A 17,002-nucleotide genomic window follows, 5' to 3' on the forward strand; every position below is an offset into this window, starting at 1 on the left:
ACCCACCCCTTCACCCAGCCCAAACAGGAAAATCCCCAAATGAACACGCCTCCTTTGTCCTTTTAACCTTCCCTTATACAGTAGGTTGCTAACTCCAAGCCCTTAATCATCATTGGTTACCCATTTCAGAATCCCCTCTGGTCTGTCAGTGTCTCTCTCACATCAGGACCCCGTGAATGACAATACAATACACTAACACTGAATATTTGGCCCTTCTCTATTGCTGTCCATCCAAGGGCCTCAAAACACATTATAGCAAGTCCATCCTTGCCAAACCTATTATTCAGATGGGGAAGTTTAAGCTCAAAGCAAAGTGACTTGTCCTAGGTCACACACAATCAGTGGCAGAGCCACAAACAGAATTTAGGGGTCCTGGCTTCAGGTTCGCAGCTCCTGATCCCTGGTCACCACCCCACACAGTTTGCCAAACGCACTCACTCCAATGCCAAAGTGAGGAAGTTGTCACTGATGCTGTACACTGTAAGCTGAGGGAGTATGTTCACTCAGCATATCTCCAATAAAAACAGAACCAGAGTAGAACACAGAGAAGGAAAAGAAAGAGGAGCACACATTTGCTGACCAAGGCAGAGTTAACACTTTAAAACAGTTCTGTGTGTTTCTGCAGATACAGCAGTACAAATAAGAGAGGGGCCACTTCTCCATTCCTGCTTCTAAAATCAGGATTTCCCCTTGCACAAAATGGAAGGGATTACACCCATTTTGCTGACAATTAAAGCAAATTTATAGGCAAACCAATCTTTTATCTTAGGGAGGGCATGGAGTGCAGGGCCCAGGCGGGTGGGAGGGGACAGGCACAGTTTGGGATAACAAGAAGGGATGCTGATGCACACAGGTTCTCTAGCACTTCCATAGTGCTTTGTGCTTGAGATGTCCGTCACCTTTATAACAAAACCTTCAGATCTGGTCCACTATCCTAAGGCACAGAGGTGAGTGGAGAAACAGACCAAGGGAGCGGAAGAAAGAGCTTGACAGGGAAACCAGAGACTTGCAGGGAGACTAAAAACCCAGCAACACTAGTCTAATACCCCAAGTCACTGCATTGGAAAGGGAAGGACACCCATGATTATATGACTGTGCATATCTTGGTAGCCCCGTCACCAAAACACAGATCTAGAGGCAACAATGAATATATTCTTGCTGATAAAAACGGAACATGCCATCTCCACTTACCTGTGTCCCTTTTATCCTCCAGTAATGTGAAACACTGTAAAAACAAAATAAAACAAAACAAAAATAAATCATTTTACAATCTCTTATATTCCTGGTCATGACGCCTAAAATTTCTGTGTCTTCATCATGCAAACCCAACTAAAGCTCTTCCAGATGATGGCAGCTTGGATCCTGGATCAGATTATCAACTGAGTCTACATGATGGAATGAAGTGGTGTTGGGGGGAAGTAAGCTAAGGAAAGGATCCCCAAGGACGTGCTGTAATAGAAGCAGGGTTTCATTAACTGGCTTTTGCTATAGCGGGTAACAAACGCCCACAAGATCTGAACGCAGATAGAAGATGCCAGCACATGAAGGAAAACAAATTGCAGAAGGCAACATTTCATATAGAGCAGAATCATTTCAGCAGGCAAACACAAAAGGAATTGAATTTCAGAAGGGCAGGAGGAGATATGGGGCCCCCGGGCCAATGACTACCTCCCCTCCAGGCATCGTGGAGTCAAGCACACGGGAGATGCTCAACACATTCACCATTAAAGGGGAGAAACACTGGGGATGGAAGCACCATTTTCCTTCTCAAGCCAATGAGAATAAAATGAGGGACAGGACAGATATTTCACAATGATGGGTAATTCCACTGATTCTAGTGCATTAGTCAAAAATAAACAGGGCCCGATACATTGGCAGAACTATGGAGAATGGAACACACCTGATTTGGGACTATAGAACCTTACGTTCAATTTCAGGTCTCAAAATTACGATGAGATTTGCCTGCAAAACTTCCACCAAGAGTGTTTCCATCACCTCATGGGATCCTCCTCCCCCGTACTCCCCTCCTGTGGAAAAGCAGCAGCAGAGGGCATGGAGCTGAACTTAGAGATGAATGAGCCATACAGAGAAAGCAAGAGAAGAGACTTGCAAAACAGAGGGGAGCAGCAGGGGGGAGACGATTTGGGAAGTGGACCCTTGTCTTAGAGGTTCTTTCCAACCCCATCACGATTCTACGGCCAGGTGTACGCTACCAAGTTTTTCCAGCATAGCTGTGCCAGTTCGAAGTGTCAGGCTACCCCCGACATAGCTATGCCAGCTTAACTGTACCAGCAAAAGAACTCCTTTGGCCAGTACAGAGTCTCCACTAGGGGGCTACAGCTACTGGCAAAGCCTTTCTGACATAGGCTAGCCCTAAGATGGAAACACAAATAGACAGAGACCATTAGATTTGGACCCAGGGAGTGAAAAAGAGAGAGGAAGGATGTGGTATATTGCTCTGAACTAAGACACAAGCCCCATCTGCTCTGCGTCTCTCCAGCCTCTGGGTGCCGCTTGTGAGCCATACTGTATGCAGCTGTGCTCTTGCTGCAGCTTGCAGGGTTCTGCAAATCTCCCATCCTCCCCAGAGCTGCTGCAGCCAGCTTCTCTCCTGCATGCTGCCTCTACAATCTCCACCTGCTCCCTGAAAATATGACTATCCAACCAGAGACACTGCCTGGCTCCTCCTGCCAGGGCTTTTGGTGCCCCAGACATTGCACTCACACAGGCTCTGTCAAAAAGCCCATTCTCTGTACTCCAAACCCAGAGCCGGATCCTCAGGTGACTCCCCCACCCTGGTCCCTCATTCCACAGCATTTTAGTCACCTCCTGGGCACGCTTGCAGATTGGCTCTGTGATGTGCTGGTAGGCAGGGATCTGTTAGTAAAGAGACACACACCATGGCCACAGGCTGAGATACCAGTCACCAGCTGAACCACATGGATGCAGCACTTCGAATACAATACATATCTCTCCCCTCTGTCAACACAAGCCTCCAGTCTTTCCCAGGTAGCATCCACATGGCAGCTGGAGTAGCTCGCACACTCTCTTCTGGCTTCCCACCAGTGAAGGGTAAGAGCATCATAAACTTATAAGACCCTGGCTTAGCCCAGCCACTAAAGGGCCATAGGAAACACACGCCCCACAGTCCCACCCACCCGTTCCAGAGTGCCTCACCCTAGTGGTTACTAAACTTTCTGCTCAAAGCTCTCAGTTTACCACACTAAGACCTCAGCTACTCCAGTCAGTCCCAATCGCATCACACTCAGTTGTACCTGCTCTAACCCACAACAGAAGTTGGGCTGCTCCAAATCCCAGCTCTCTCTTGCAAGAAGCTCATGCTGCACTGTAGGCAAGAGTACATAGATGGGCAGAAGGCAAGCAGTGGTGATGCAGACATGGAAAGTGGAAGACAAGAGTATAAGATGCCACATGCCACAACATTTCTCAGGAGATCCTGTGTCCCACAGAGCAGGGCTTGCAGGACATTCATGAATCCCTAGGCCACTTTTACAGTCCATGAAAAACCATGTCCTGTTCCAATACACTATCCTGGCTTTGGGTCAGAACGTCACCACACTGCATGATGCACAAGTTAGTCCCATGGGACAAACTCGGAAAGAATGGTAGCCTGCTAGAGTAGCAGTCCCAAAGCCTGAAATACTGGTGCTGGGCAGAAAGCAGTGCCTGGGAGCCACTGCATTACATCTCTTCCCTGGGAGCAGAACCAGGGACACCCCACATGGGAAAAGGGTGCAATGTCCATGCCAAACCCCTCTGTGCTAAATGAGTAAGTAACACCTGGAATGGATGAAGAACCATCCTGGATATTTGGCTACTGAGCCACCAACCCTTGCACGCTTGGACTGAACTATTTAAGGAGCCCTTTTCCCTTCCAGTTTTTATCGTAAGGAAATTTCAACACAGCTAGAGCCTTGGGACTCAATTAATCCTGACTCCAAACACTCACCTCTGGACTAACTCCCCTGGAGTCAAACCTGGGGCCCTCAAACAGAACTAACCAAGTCCCTACTCTTACTCTTAGCCAGCCCACCTACTCTCTCATGAATCCCACAGTGAAGAACTAAATGTTGTAATATTTATTGCTATCTGATGGCGGTTTGAGGGACTGTCTGAAAAGAGTTTGTTGGGCCTCAGCCCAGATTATTGTGGACACTTCCAGCCCTCAGAGTCAGGCTGAGGAGTGTCATGGCTAGAGGTGCTTGCCCAGCCACTGCTCATACTCTTCCTGTCCTGGGCTGTACACAGAACATCAGCCTCCAAGACCCTCACTTGGCAGCTTTTATGAGCACTTCAAAAGTTTACACACACCCAAACCAAAGCTGAAGCTGATGTCCTGATTGTTTCCAGGCCAAGGTCACCAGCACAGGATGAGGATTTGCTGCAGAAGCCAGTGGATGAGGAAGCAGAGCCGGGAGGGGGAGAAAGTCCTTAGCATACCACTCTTTGGGATGCCAGCTCTTTGGGGAAGGGGCCTTGTCTTCATGAGTGTCTGTGGTGCACTTGGCACAGTGTACAAAATCTCCCCTGCGGATTTTGGGTCTCTTCCCCCCATGTCTCCCAGCATACACACACCTGACTTTCACCAGATCTTGTAGGTGGTTTTGAAACCATTTCAGTAAAAAGTGGTCAGGCCACCTTCAACCAGGTCTTCACTAGGGCTCCAACTGGCTTTCAGAGTGGTTAAAAAATGTCCCCAGTGTAGACTGGCCCCTACTGCCACAGAGGAAATGTTAGGCCTCTCACAGGGCATATCTCATGATGCCCAGGGAACTGTGCAAGCAGCAGTTGGTGAGCAGGGGATGTCCACATTTTAATCACATTAGCAGGCTCTGGAAGTGGCGGGCAGAATGGAGTCTCCAAGCACAAAGAGCCAGGGATAAAAAAAAATAATAGAAAAGAAAGGAAAACACAGCCCAGGCTCCTTTGCTGGGCTCAGTTCTTGGAGAAGCTTTGCCTGCATTCCATTCTCTCAGCTTCGTTAGAAATGCAGCAGCCTCTTTGATGATGAAGGGGCCCACAGTGAGTGAGTGCAGCATGCTGCTTTCTCACATCCCTCAGAGCTGCTGGGCGGATGCCCCTGGCACTGGCACAAAGAGCCCAGGCCGTGCTTCCCTTTCATTGCTGGAGGCTTTCTGCAGGCATAAATAAATGTAACTAACTCTCATCAGAACAAAAGAGATGACCCAAAATGGCATGACTCTGCCTGAGATACCCCAGGCACAGAGCAAGGTGTGTGGGAGGGAAGCAATGGGGGGTGCCGCAGGTACAGGGGGATGGGAGGGGAACCCTTGACACTGCCCATGGTACTGCCCGTAGGGGGTGAGGGAACCCATGACACTGCCCTAAGGCATGAGAGAGAGAAATCCCAATGACCATTCCTTCCACTGGGTTGGAAGGCTTGAGCCAGGAGGCACCAAAGCCCACCCATGCCCAGTCCCTTTAGGATCCCCACATATTCTCACAAAGTGACCCCCCCCCTCCCCAAACACACACACTCAGTTCATCACAGTAGGAGGCCCAGGCCAAATCACACCAGATGTGCTTGCAGGGCCTTGGGGATAATGTTAGGAATGTTACATTCTGGTGAGTCTGACTTTCCCACAAACCAGCAGGGACCCTTCTTCCTGTCTGGGGCACTGGGGCTTGGGGACAGCACACAGGAAGAGGTGCTTAACCCCTTCGCGTCTGCTGTGCTGCTTGCAGCAAGAGCTGGGCTCAGCAAATTCAAGAAGGAGCACGGTGACGTGGAGGCCTTGAGCATGGGGTTATCACTGGGTTTCCAGAAAAGGGCTGGGCCCGTGTGTGCTTGGGCTTGCACAGCTGGGTTACAGGGTTCCTTGGATTTATTGGGGATTTCTGAATCTTTCCCTCCCTGGTGAGAAATTGGACAAGATTTGCTGTCACTAGCCTGTTTACTTCTATCCTATCTTGCGCAGCCAGGGAAAGCCCATGCAGAAGCAGCACCATTGCTATAGCGGTCCAGAGGAATTAATAATAGTCAAAGCTGAAAAGATTTGGATGGTTAGTTAAGCACCAGGGCATCTACAGCTTCTTTCATCTCAAAGGATCCCACAAACTTTACAAGCTTCAGCCAGCCAAACACACACACTAATCACTTAGCCCCCACATTGAAATGCAGCCAGCTCTAGGTATGGCATGGTAGTTAGCTGAACAGTGTACAGCAATGAAAAGGGAAGAACAGTCCCTTAGGATCTAATAAGCATGAAGCTATTCCAACCTTGGGAGGATCCCTCTTCCAAATGTTCCCTGGCTTCTCCTGCCCCTTTCTCCTGCAATCTTCCAACCAGCTCCTGCTCCATCTCTCAACACAAAGGGGTTACAATTCTATCCTTGGAACCCAGTGCATTTCTTCCACGTTAGTGAATTTCTAGGGATTCTTCTGTTGCTTGGTTACTTGTTAGAAAAAATACAGCATAAATGACTCCTGGGACCAGGGAGAATGAGATGAAACCAAGAGAGCCTTAGCCCTACTGCCTGTTCCAGACCTCAGCGTTTCTTGTTAGAAATATTGAGAAAGAGGTGGTGTCCTCTGTCACTTCTGCTATCTGAAAGCACAGCTGTTCCCACAACTGGCCTCCCCTTCTCCTGTCCTGTAAGGAGCTCGCAGCAATGGCATGGCCCAGGAGCAGCACTTACCCAGCTACCATCTCCTGAGAACCGCCAGGCTACTAAATTTTAAGGAGGTTGCTCAGTATTTTTAGATTGAAACTTGTTGCAAATCAAGTACGACTTATTGTTGTGGGATGGGGACAGGGGAGAGAAGAGGGCTTGGGCAGCTGTGAACCCAAGAAGGGCAAAGATGAAGGTGAGGGAAAGAAAAGAAAAAAACTTGCCCCCCCCCCCCCCAGATCATCCCCTGCAAGGGGTAAAAGGAAGTTTAGATTGCACCCGAGGACAGAAAAACATGTCCAAAGGGGATGTATAGGCCCTGAGTTTGGGAGTAGGCACTTGCAGTGTCTAACAGTGATCCCTTCACAAGTCCTAGCTTCTTTGTTGGCAGGCTTTGTGCCACTCCAGGTTCAAAGCAAACCTCAGGAGCTGAACTAGCAAGGAAGCATCCAAAAGCATCACCCTCAGTCAGAGGCGCTCATTTATCATCATGACAGCAAACTGAAGGCCGGAGCTCAGAAGTGGTGTGTTGGCCACAGGGTCCTGGACAAACTCCTTAATTGGGAAATTCTGTTCCACCTCCCAATATACACCCTGCAGAGGCCGTGGAAGGGGTTCTACTTACATCTATTAGGGCAGGGGTGGCCAACCTGTGGCTCCGAAGCCACATGCAGCTCTTCAGAAGTTAATATGCAGCTCCTTGCATAGGCACCAACTCCGGGGCTGGAGCTACAGGCGCCAACTTTCCAATGTGCCGGGGAGTGCTCACTGCTCTACCCCTGGCTCTGCCCCTAAACTTCCTTCTGTGCCATCCACCCAGCTGTCCACTGAAAACTTGAAGTGCTGCTCAGACAGGACTTAGAGGAAGAAAATGAAACTACAGAATATTGCACAGTATAAACAAGACATAGGGGAATTCAGAGTCACAGTTTCTCTGAAGAGGGAGCTGACTGCACAAACATTTAGTGTGTCTTCACCTGTTCCAAGGGGGCAACTTAGGGTTTGCATCCATAAATGATTCACAGATGTTTGCACTGTTAGAGAGTGTACGTGTGGCTCTGACTCTATCCATAAAGAGTGTGTTTGTCTGGGATCTCCCAGGGGGTGGAGAGAATGTGAGTGACTGCAACCAATGTGACACAGGAGAGAGAGAGAGACTCAGTAATTTTCTATAGTAATATCCAAAATTAGAGGATGGGCAAGGAAGAGATCTCCTCCAACTATCAGAAATTAGCCAAGGTTTTTCCATTAAAGAAAACGGAGGGAAAAGTTTGCCTAATCCGGGGACAAAGAAGACCGCAGAAATGGGATCATGCTTCAGAGCATCTGATACCAAATCAGGAATGGACACGGGGGGATAAAGCCAAGTCGTAGGCAGATCGGACCTGTCTATGACAGAGATCTCTATATATGACTTGTCATGCAACTTGATTACTGAATGTGAGTGTGTCTATACAAATGCCTGAATACCTGGATCTATCCATTCAGTGTGTGCATGCCTGCATAGAGTAACCACACATGCATGCAATCCATAAAGTGCATATGGCTATGTGTAGAATATCTGCATCTATCCACACACAGTCAGTACCCAGCACCTCTCATTCTTCTCTGTGGAAGCTGTTGAGTGCTAAGCACTTTTGAAAATTTGGCTATAGTGCATGTGTCTCTCCCTACAGCACACATATGAATCTGTGTGTACTGTATCTGCATTTAATCATATAGTGTATGTGTGTACACATGTGTACAGATGCCCTGGAGCACACTAATACCCAAACTCAGGCACTGCAAGACACCCCCCAACCATCTCTTCAGACCTCTTTCCTGGCAGCTGACAGGGAATCTGAAAGACTGGACAAGATTTAAATGGACAGTTTCTTACCTTTGCTTTTTTGAAGCAAGCCCAGAAAAAATCCAATAATGGCATGATGGGCAGGGCAGGGGAAATCTGTGGGCGAGCCCCCTTGCACACTCAGCTATAACATAGAGTGCCCCCAGCCCTGGAGAGAACCCTTCCCGTCAGATCCATAAGTGGCTCTTCGCAGCACAGAGCTGCTGGGCAGAGAGATTCAGCCAGGAGAGAAGCTACTGTACAGAGAGAGAGGGAGGGACAGAAGGAGGAAGCAGTGCCCAGGGAGGCGGGCCGGAAGATTCAAACCCTGCACCGTTATTCTGTTGGCTAGAAATAGGCTTGGATGCCGATTGAAATTCCCTGGACATTATGAGTTTTAAAAAGACATGGGCTTTCCTTCCTGTCTCTTTAATGCACCATTCAGCATTCCACATTCCCGTCCCCAGGCAGCCAGAGAGAGCAAGGGAAGAGAAAGAAGGAACTACAAAGCATAAGAAATGAGACCTTCAGTGTCAAAGACACACACAGGGCATTGGAAATCCACACCCCACAAGCTTTAGATTTTCAATCTAACCCTCACCCTCCTTTCTTAGCTCATCAGCCCCCCCACAAAGGCTTTCAATATTTCCCCCAGAAAGGGGTAAACAGCACCCTAGGTTAACCTTTTCATCATTGATCTCCTTTACCCTCACCCCACACCGTCTCTAAACTCAGGATTGCCAATAGCCGCGAAGGCTCCATAGCACAAGGAGGAATTCAGTTGCTCAGCAGTACGTTTGGCAGCAGCAAAGCAAGCTTGTGATTGTTACCAGAGCTGGGTGAATATAGTAGGAAAAAACAAATGCAATCCAAGAACTTGCTTGGATAGTATTCACAGCTCCTTATCCACTTTCTGCAGATGTCTGTGTGAGCAGCATTTGTTCACAAGGAAGTTCACTGAAAGACTGCCATAAACACTCTTGCACGTATTTGTCTCTCTCACATGTATGGCATCTGCAGAGGAACAGTCTATAGATGCAGTAATAGGTCCATAAGCCATTTCAAGGCCTCACCTGTGACACTGCAAAATATCGTCCAATTCACCTTTGAATCCATATGTGGGGCAGACTGTTACGATGTGTTTGATAGCTTGGATGTCCTCACCACAGTCACACAAAGGGGAGTCTGACTTTCTACATGTGGATCAAAGTGGCTGCATCTTCCATGGGTTGTTCAGATGCAGTTCTGTGTGATCCAAAGTCTGCATGGCAGGTCAAAACTGGGAGAGGTAGCTTGTTGGATCAGCGATAATGCCACTGTTTGGAATGATAGATGAGGCCCAGATGCTTTGCACTTCCTTTGTCAGATCCAGAGACATGAAGTGGTCTCGTGTGGTCCATAGTGGTTTTTGAGATTTCAGGCACTGTTGAGGTTTGTCATCCATAACCTGATGGATGGGAAGGTCTGGGCAGCTTTCAGCACCTTTAGGTTCTCATGCTGTGGCTATATCTCAGCAGACAGCTGGAGGGTCAGTGTTTACCAACACAGAAAGCCACAGCAGAGGTGTTTATTTTAAAGTCCCTGTGATGCTTCGCACGACCTGATTCAGCTGCCTAGCCACAGCTTCTTGTCCACAATACTCTGCAGCTGAGTGAACCAGGGTCATAGCACCAGGCCAGTTGACCTCCAGCTTCTTCCTGCTAACTTCTGAATAATGCTGACACAAAGTCTTCGCTTTAGAGGCTACTTTCTTGAGGTGGTCTGTCATAAACAGATAGCTAAGGGTTAATGTTCTTTTACCTGTAAAGGGGTAACAACAGTAACCTGAAATACCTGACCAGAGGACCAATCAGGAAACAAGACTTTTTCAAATCTGGGTGGAGGGAAGTTTTGGGTGTGAGTCCTTTGTTCTTGTGCTGTTCTTTTCTTGTCTCTGAGAGTGATCTTTCTATCTCCTGGCTTTCTAATCTTCTGTTTCCAAGTTGTAAGTACAAGGATAGTAAGACAATAGGTTTATATTGTTTTCTTTTGTATTTACATGGGAGTAGTTGCTGGAATGTTTTAAATTGTATTCTTTTTGGATAAGGCTGTTTATTCATTTTTTTCCTTTAAGCAATTGACCTTGTATATTGTCACCTTAATACAGAGATCCTTTTATGTCCTTTTTTCATTCTTTTTATATAAAGCTTTCTTTTTAAGACCTGCTGGAGTTTTTCTTTAGTGGGGACTCCAGGGAATTGAGTCTGCAGCTCACCAGGGAATTGGTGGGAGGAAGAAGTCAGGGGGAAAATCTCTTTGTGTTAGATTTACTAAGCCTGACTTTGCATACCCTCTGGGTGAGGGGGAAGAGAGATTAGATCTCTCGGTACTTGTGTTTCCAGGACTTGAAGCAGGGAATCTCCTAGGGTCATCCAGGGAGGGGAGCCTGGGAGGAAGTAACAAGGAGAGGGGGTTATTTCCCTTTGTTGTAAGACTCAAGGCATCTGAGTCTGGGGGTCCCCCAGGGAAGGTTTTGGGGAGACCACAGTGAGCTAGGCACTGTATAATTCCTAGGTTTTGGGGAGACCACAGTGAGCTAGGCACTGTATAATTCCTAGGTTTTGGGGAGACCACAGTGAGCTAGGCATTGTATAATTCCTAGCTGGTGGCAGCAATTACCAGGTCCCAGCTGGTAACTAAGCTTGGAGGTTTTCATGCTAACATCCATATTTTGGACGCTAAGGTCCAGATCTGGGAAGAAATGTTATGACATGGTCACGAAAGGTCTATGTGTGCTCAAGAATAACACTGAGATATGACCCAAACCCAACATAACGCCAACAAACTTGGACAGTTAGAGTGTTTTGTGCGATTCTGTTGTCAAGATGAGAAGTACAGACTGCAAATTTGCTCAGCTTTGGACTCTCAGCTGCCACTTTCCAGGATCTTCAGGTCAGATGTAAGGGTTACTGCAAGTGTTTTAAAGCTATAGGCCTGAGTTGCAAGTACCAAATCATCAGCATATGCAAACTTCTGCACTATCATTTCAGGCATATTACTCATGTATACATTGGAAGGTGCTGGAGCAAGTACAGAGCCTTTGGTAGTAGCCCATTATTCGAAGTGTATGGCTTGCTGGTTAGACCCCCGAGATATACACACATCCTTCAGCCACTAACCACGGTGTTCAGTAGCCTGAGAAGCCGCACACAGGGGATCACTTTGGCCAGTTTCAGTAGCAGACCGTCCTTCCAGACTGTGTCATATGCTGCTGCCAAATCAATAAAAGCAGTATCAGTGCCATGTGCTCCAGCATCGCAATGGTCTGCACCATTCACAAATAAGGGGGTTGAGGCAGAACTCGGAAAAACATTGGGAAAAGATGGCATCTGTCCTGAATTCCCATATAACCTAGGTCCACAGGTATGGAAATGGATGATGCAGCTTTTCACCAACATTCTGGAGACTGGTGAAATCCCCCCATGTGTGGAGAAAGGCCAAGGTCATTGCACTCCTAAAGCCTGGAACACCTGCAGAGCACCCTTCTAGTTATAGGCCAATATCCCTCTCGAGCACCACTTACAAGGTGATGGAGCATGTGATTCCGAACCAAATCATTCCCCTGTGGACTCCATCCTACTCAAGGAGCAAACTAGGTTTTGACTGCTCAGAAGTTGCTGCGACCAGGTCCTGCCCCTCACTACAAACAGCGAGGCAGGATTCCAATGAAAACTCTAGACTGCTTTCACAAAACTGTGCAAATAAGCATTTGCACTACAAGCCTCCTTGTGAACATGGGAGAAGAAACACCATCTTGTGACGTACATGCCCAATCACAGTAGAAACTCTAAACAGCAAATCCGTGAAGCAATGGTCTTGGTGAACAGGTTAGGAGCCACCCATTGGCCGAGACGTATTTCAACAAACAACAGACCAAACATTAAAATATAAAAAGTCTATTGATTTATGATTCCCAAGCAGAAATGGGGATGAAATTGCCAACAGAGGCCCCAGTTCCGCAATGAGTACTACATGCACAGAACCCTGTGCCCACATGGAACTCACAGTGGGATCGGCACCCAGGCTGTTTGCTGTGAGCAGTTTACCCAGCTCTCTGTGTGAACAAGATTCCTTCTACATTTCAAAACCCCAGGGGAAGCTGCATACAGCAACTGAAACATCTGCCAAATGCCCAAAAGTGCTGTTGATCACTAGGGGACCAGATAGCAAAGGGGTGGGCACATCTGAATTGCGTAAGTAATATAAGGTAGACTACCCCTGTCCTAGCTCTGGAGCTGGTAGGGATTTGATGGGATATTGGCTGTAAAGCGCTTCAGTCAGCTGCTTTTTCCTCGCTGACTCCCTTCGCTTTGTCTGGGTGAGTGGCACTGAGAGTGCTGCTGCCCTGGGCACCATGACAACCCTGAAATCATCGCTCACGCTGGGGAACAAGAACAAGAGCAGCGCCAAGAAAAGTAGCAAAGAAACTAACAAAACCCACCCTCCCGCTCTGCACTAATTGGCCCTTGTCGGCAGAAGCGGCAGAGACCACAGTTTGAATGGGCCACAGAGACTGAAACACAGGGACATGCTGAGGTGCATGGGAGCTCATCTCTGCATCCGCGCACGAGTTGCAACACTACACGTGAGAGGCGGAAAAGCCCTGTTAAGTCCCAGCGTCCATCCTCAGGTAGGGGGAGTGTAGCACCATCTTGCTCCATGCAGTCTATTTTCCAGGCTTCCTCATCCCTTACTCTTATGAATAAAGTAGGTGTTTGTATTTATTTTTTATTGGGGGCAGAGAGGGGAGACTCTTCCAGGACCTCTTATTACAACCCCTTAATGGTCCTACATGGTGGCAATCAGCTGAGGGAGGCGGGAGCCCGGCAGTCCCTGGGTATCAGCCACATGGTCACTCAAATGCAATGTGAGGTCCCAGTCCATCAGTGTCTCAGCATGCTGCCCCCACTACTCTCCCATCACCATCAACCTGGAAGGGAGAGGAGCTGGCACCAACCCCAGAAGGGGAGCTCAGCTCCTTTGCAGGACAAGGCACTGTGGCGGACTAGACTGCTGGGCAAATCCATTTCCAAGGCCTGAATCCCATTGCCATGAGCACCTGTGGCTACGTCCCCGGTGATCTTTGAATAGGAGTGGCACACAGCCCAGGCAATACCTTCAGCTGCTGAGCAGTGAGAGGCCACCCCTGCAACTGAGAAGGGGGAGATGAGAAAGAAAAAGAGAGGAAGGATCAGACATATGCCCTTAAAACCACAGCCTGTGAGGCAAGATAGTATTTCAGGCCATCTCCCTCCCACCCAGAAGCTTGCATAGCCCTGCGTGCACTCAGATAGGGTCCAGGCCCTGCCAACACGCTCTCGTTTTTACAAGTACTGAGCAAAACAATCCAAGGGGCCGGGGCAGGGAAGAAGTGATGGAACATGACCCAGAACAGGACCCTTCATGAGATCTGGGCCAGATGTGGCGCTGGGGTAGCCAGTGCCAGTTGGAGAGAAGTCGCTCCCTGCCAGAGTATGATGGCCCATCTCCCATGCCCTTCCCAGGATCTTAGGTTGCACCCCAGTGGGCCACCATTAACAGGGCTAGCTGCACAGCTGTGGGAAGAGTCATAGGATCAGGATCACAGTGAGGAGAGGGTCTCATCTGGAAAGACGGCTGATTCAGGATCACAGTGAGGAGAGGGTCTCATCTGGAAAGACGGCTGATTCTGGCCTGCAGGCCAGCAGCACTAAACCTTCCTCCCATAGCAAACATGCAGAGCACATCAGTGCCAGTTCTCCCCACCATCTCCCCCTTGCTATTCCTGGGGCAAATCAGCTCACATTCTGGAACTGGGCCCAGCCTTGGTATTGGCTCCATCTCCACTGTTTGCTCCATGGCTCAGTGTTCCCAGTCCAGCTAGGACTAGGAGTGATGATAAACCCTAAGTGCTAGCCTGGCACATTTTGTCCCTTTCTTTTATTCCATATCTCCACAGATGAGAAGATGCTTTGTCTTCTCTTTGCCCAACACAGCAGACCCAGGCTATTCTGCACAGGCACCATGCACCTGCACAGGTCGCTAATGGGAGCTAAGTTCACAGGCCAACAGTGGGAATCTCTGGGTACGTCTACGGAGCCAGCAGCACCCCAGGGCAGTAAGCCTTCCTGCCAGGTTGAGAAGCTGGGGCTGGCATTCCACACTAAAAATAGCTGTGGAGACAGTACTTTTAATGTGCAGCTCAGGCTCTGAAGTCCACTCCCCAACCTAGGGTCAGAGCCCAAGCCGCAATCAGGCTTGGGGGCTCATTGCCACAGACTGTGCAGACATACCCTGAAAAGTTCTAGGCCTTCATGATCCATCTAGCCCTGCCTCAAGGGCTGGAGTTTTTATACTGGGACTCTCAAGTATTTTTGTTTGGTGGGGCAGGGGGCAGGAAGCCTGCCTATTTCCAGATCACTCTCAGCCCGTTCAAGGCCCTGGCATCAGGCTTTTAAAATTCACAGGTGAATCTCTTGCCCCCACCCTCCCCCATCCCCCCGGCTCATTCATACAATCATCATTATTCTAGGCAGACTGCTTTGTTGTCAGAATAACCCCTTAAAATTGCTCCTAGTCACCCATTCACCGCAGAGCACTACTCTAGAGCAGCAGTGAAGTTCACGGGCAGAGCGGGGTGAGGAGCCCAGGACTGGACTAGCAGGGTCTGCTGCAGGTCAGGTGCATTAGAAGAGCTGAGGGAGAGATGGGCAAAGGAGTGTGTGCACATGCACTTGTGGAACACACACTCTGCAGTATGGTCGCTGCCACAGATAGCGTATTCACCATCGTTTCTTTTTCTCAGATTGCCAGGGCTGAGTAGCTTTCCATGGGGACAACGCTTCCCTGAGAGCAGGAACAATTCTGTGCTGGCTCCTACCCTGTTTCTTTCTTGGCTTTGTCCCTCTTTTTGTCCCTCTTTTAATTGGAGGTAATGGCTGCACTACACTTAGATGACAAAGTGCCACTAAGATGTTTATTAATGGTGGCTTTCTAGTTATATATATCAGCTATTATAAATATCAGCTGGAAAGCAAAACTGCAGCTGCAAATTAACAGTGATCAAGTGACACTGTCTCTCTGCCCATGGAGGGCAAAATACTCCTTCATGGAAGTGGGATAGACATGCAGCTTTAAGAGGAGGGTACAGGTCCCTCCCCCAGCATATACTTCAAAAGAAGAGGTGAGATCCAACCTTTTAGCTAGTTTCATAGGTGGATTTAAGTCATTTTCCTGCTCCCATCCCAAAGTCCTCTCATTCTCAGTGCACAGCAGCAGGAAGACAGAAGTCAGAGGCAATTATCCACTTGTACATGGAGGCAGCTCTGTGTCTGGAAAGCTTACATCGCCCCCAAAGCATTCAGACAGCAGGAGACCCCTGCAAGTCCCATCCTGTCCAGTTGGGGGAATCTCCAAATCGTTCAAACTGGGGGATTCTCAGCAAATGATAATGACACGTTCAGATACTGTGGGCCCAAACGTTAGGTCTGTCGAAAGCATGGCAACAGAAGCAGATGATTAGCTGAAGTCTGTAAGCACCATTTCCATTGGTGGGTACTTCCCAAAATGATGCCAGCACATGAAGACCTCCTTACCTCACCCATCTAACTATCAATGGTATTTCTATTGCACTCCTTGTTACCATGGTATCTACTGGCGGTGGTGAAGAATACTATTATTTGTATTCCAGTAGCATCTTAAGGCTCAGATGGAATCCAAGTCCATCTTACATGGGAAGCCTTAAAGAAAACTACAAACTGTGGACTCAAAATCACGTTCCCACACAGCTCTACTTCCAGCATTGTCCCCACATTTACCAGGGACCGCACCCTGTCTAGAACTCTATACAGCACAAACAGACACCAGTGGCTGTATCATATGCTGCAAGTAAACATATCATCCCTGTCTGCCCTGCTCAGGCTGTTGAGTACTATTTTTTGTTGACAGGTACAGCATATTCTTGCAACCGCTCAGTCATAAGATCTGATGTAGCCTCCAAGCAGCCCTGCAGCCAGCAAGCTATTCCTGTCCTATTGATGGGCAATTATTATCACTGCCATTGCTCCATAGCGTTCAGGCAGGGTATTAATAACAAATCACAGGCTGGCAGCCTTCCAGCCACAGTCCCCGGCTGTCAAGGCTGACAGCTGCTACTGCTGAGGCTTCTCCTGAGGACCGGCCCCAGTGCTGTCGGTGAACATGGAGAGGCTGAAGGAGTGTGAACATTGGGCTGTGTTCCTCCGTAGCAGCTCCAGCAAGTGATTAACATGCAGTGATTTTCCACTTTTTGCTGCACACAGACATGTCCCAGAGGTCAGGCAGAGAGTGGCTAGTTGCGGAGCAGGCACTCAGCCCATTAGCATAGAGGGAACAGTAACTCTTTTATTTTAATAGGGCTGAATTGATATGTTGGTGCTGCAGCACTGGAAGCAGAGCAACAGAGGGCACAAAGCAGTGGGGGGAGAGAAGGAGCATGAAACCTGCTGCCCACAAGAAATGCCA

General features: G+C 48.5%; 1 protein-coding gene across 5 annotated transcripts in view; it reads right to left on the minus strand.

Moving 5' to 3' along the window:
• The window catches only part of STARD8 (StAR related lipid transfer domain containing 8), a 150,892-nt gene that overhangs the window by 114,406 nt on the left and 19,484 nt on the right, over positions 1 to 17,002 (minus strand). For 2 of the 5 annotated variants that reach the window (XM_030574877.1, XM_030574883.1), the window contains one exon: positions 1,192 to 1,225. The exons of 1 other annotated variant lie outside the window; for it this stretch is intronic. In XM_030574877.1, the coding sequence (XP_030430737.1) occupies positions 1,192 to 1,225 (34 nt within the window). Of the gene's footprint in view, positions 1 to 1,191; positions 1,226 to 6,262; positions 6,291 to 8,533; positions 8,737 to 17,002 lie in introns of those variants that run through there. 2 more of the 5 variants (XM_030574878.1, XM_030574887.1) reach the window with 2 other exon arrangements.

The sequence above is a fragment of the Gopherus evgoodei genome, chromosome 9 (genome assembly GCF_007399415.2).
Source record: "Gopherus evgoodei ecotype Sinaloan lineage chromosome 9, rGopEvg1_v1.p, whole genome shotgun sequence".
In the NCBI taxonomy this organism is placed as follows: domain Eukaryota; kingdom Metazoa; phylum Chordata; order Testudines; family Testudinidae; genus Gopherus; species Gopherus evgoodei.